This window comes from Eupeodes corollae, chromosome 2 (genome assembly GCF_945859685.1).
Source record: "Eupeodes corollae chromosome 2, idEupCoro1.1, whole genome shotgun sequence".
Classification (NCBI taxonomy): Eukaryota; Metazoa; Arthropoda; class Insecta; order Diptera; family Syrphidae; genus Eupeodes; species Eupeodes corollae.
Genome location: NC_079148.1, coordinates 83,070,874 through 83,073,197, shown reverse-complemented (window position 1 = coordinate 83,073,197; position 2,324 = coordinate 83,070,874). Strand labels below are relative to the sequence as shown.

Genomic DNA, 2,324 nt, shown 5'->3' with positions numbered 1-2,324 from the left:
AGGGAGGCCGAAGCCGTTTTAGAGTGTTGGAGATTAATCTATAGTATTTGCAGTATTTTGGCTACAAATAGGCAGATCAACCTCCACCACTGTTAAATGCAGCTCATCCAGATCAGACGAATAGGAACCTAATAGTTCATTTTCTTTCTCACTGGGAAGAGCTTTGTCGTTTAAGTCACTGGTCTCCATTAGGGATAAACTTTTGACTTTTTCAGAAGAAGACTGTGCTGCGACAGAAGATAGCCCAGCAACATTCTCAACGACATCCAAGGATGGGAGAGTATGATAGCACTGGGACCCCTTACGTCTTGCGACACAGCTTCGGAAGAAGACTGTACTGCGACAGAAGAGGGCTCAGGTACATCATCATCAACATCCAAGGATGGGAAGGTGATAGCAGAAATGGGAACCCCTACGTCTTGCAACACAGCATTCGAAGGGGGTTGTGGAGGCTCGCATGAAGCGTCTTCCTAATCTTTTTTATAAACGTGGAGCGTGACTGACTCGATGCCGTATCTTATCTCGCACCAGAGAAGCCACAGAGTCTTTATTGATTACGATAATCGCACTTCGATAAAGACCCTTTGGCTCCTCCAGTTTCGCGACCTTCCAGCCGTGACAAGGGAGGTTCGGGTTGCTGATCCTGATCATTTCACTTATGTCATCTGGACAAGAGGGTTCTTTCGGGATCCATGCGTGAGCTCTCGGCCTGCAAGGAATATCTTCCTTTGCAACGATCTCGAGTTTTGCGCCTGGCCTGCCTTCGCCCAGCATGCCGACAGCAAGCGTAAAGAGATCACTCGACCTCTGATCGTTACAAGCGATGAGTTTGACATGACCTTGATGCCAACTTGTTACAGGTGGTGAACTCGGATGCTCTCTCATGACTTTGAGAAAACCAGCCGAGAGCCCCAGTTTCACCATCTGCCAACGGTCAGAGGTAATCGTGCCATCAATATTGCTCCTATCAATGACCACTACTATGATCTTTTTAGGTACATCTTTTAAGTACACCACTAAAAGGTTAAGTGAGAGGTACTCTAGCCATGTTGGGAGTGCTGGTGTTCTGCACTTTGGGCTTTTTAGGGACGGGAGTTTACTCCTCCAAAGACCTTTGTCGTTTTGACGTGGAATCGTAGCGACTAGTTTTATCTAGAATGGATTCAGCCCACTCCTGCCTCTTGCTCAGGATGGGATTACTTCCAATGTTGAACTAGGAGTTTTAGAATCCTCATCGCATAGTGTCGTTGTTTATTAGAGCTCCTAGGAGCATTCTGGAGAGTTTTACTCTCTTGAGTAGTGGAAAGATCATTATTCACGAACTTTCCACTACCGACCTGAGAAAGCGTTTTCGTCAGTGATACATCCTGTACCGCACTAGAAGATGTGCAGTGACTTGGCACAAGCCCTTCTCCGGTGTTTGGCACAGGAGTAACGACAGCCAACGTTGCCGCCGAACTGCCACCCGATGTAGATACAACCTGTACCACACACGAAGATGGGCAGTGACTTGGCACAATCCCTTCTCTGATGTTTGGCACAGGTGCAACGACAGCCAGCGTTGCCGCCGAACTGCCGCCCGGTGTAGCTGGAGTACCGGTACCGGTATGTATGCTTGAGCTCTTACTAATTTTTTCCAGTTTGAAAAACGTTTGGAGTCTATCTGTTCTTGATTGTGTACAGTATGATGAAACAAAATTGATGCTTTCAGTTCTTCCCGAGTTTCTTGAAGTTTTCACAAATTGAGTGGCCATTTGTTTTCGTCTTGCATTAGAAATGGTGGGCCTACAAACCATCGCGAAATTATATCAAAGTTGGGGATTTTTTCACATTTCGTGGCGTAGTCTGCTACGTTGTCTTTTAAAGATATATAGCGCCACTGATGAGTATCGGTTGTTTCCAGAATCTCGCTGACTCTGAATCCGACGTATTGCTTATAATTGCGATGATCAGACTGAATCCACGAGAGAACTGTTCTAAAAACTAGATGGTGTGATACTGCATGATGCTGTTCGCTAATCGTACATCGAGCCTTGTGGCGTCGAGTTCTAGCCTTGGTATGGAAGTTAATCGCAGAGGCGCAACTCGAGTTTTTGATGAAATTATTTTGCAATCAATAAGGTTACCTTTTGTTACTAGAATGAAGGCTACAGTGGCAAATGCATTGATGCTCGCGTCAACAAAAATATGAAGCTGGCATGTGTCGTGCTCACCATACATGATTTGCTTTAAATAGCATCTGGGAATATGTATTCGGTGAATGTTTTTTAGGTGATTGACCCAAACGCGCCACTTCTAGCATAGTTTCCCTTCAATCTTCTTAT

The 2,324-nt window shown here is 45.5% G+C and overlaps 1 protein-coding gene across 1 annotated transcript; it reads right to left on the bottom strand.

Moving 5' to 3' along the window:
• Positions 1-480: 480 nt before the first annotated feature.
• LOC129945087 (uncharacterized) lies at positions 481-885 on the bottom strand. The gene has a single exon (XM_056054746.1). It carries the CDS (start codon positions 883-885, stop codon positions 481-483), a length of 405 nt encoding a protein of 134 aa, XP_055910721.1.
• Positions 886-2,324: the final 1,439 nt, after the last annotated feature.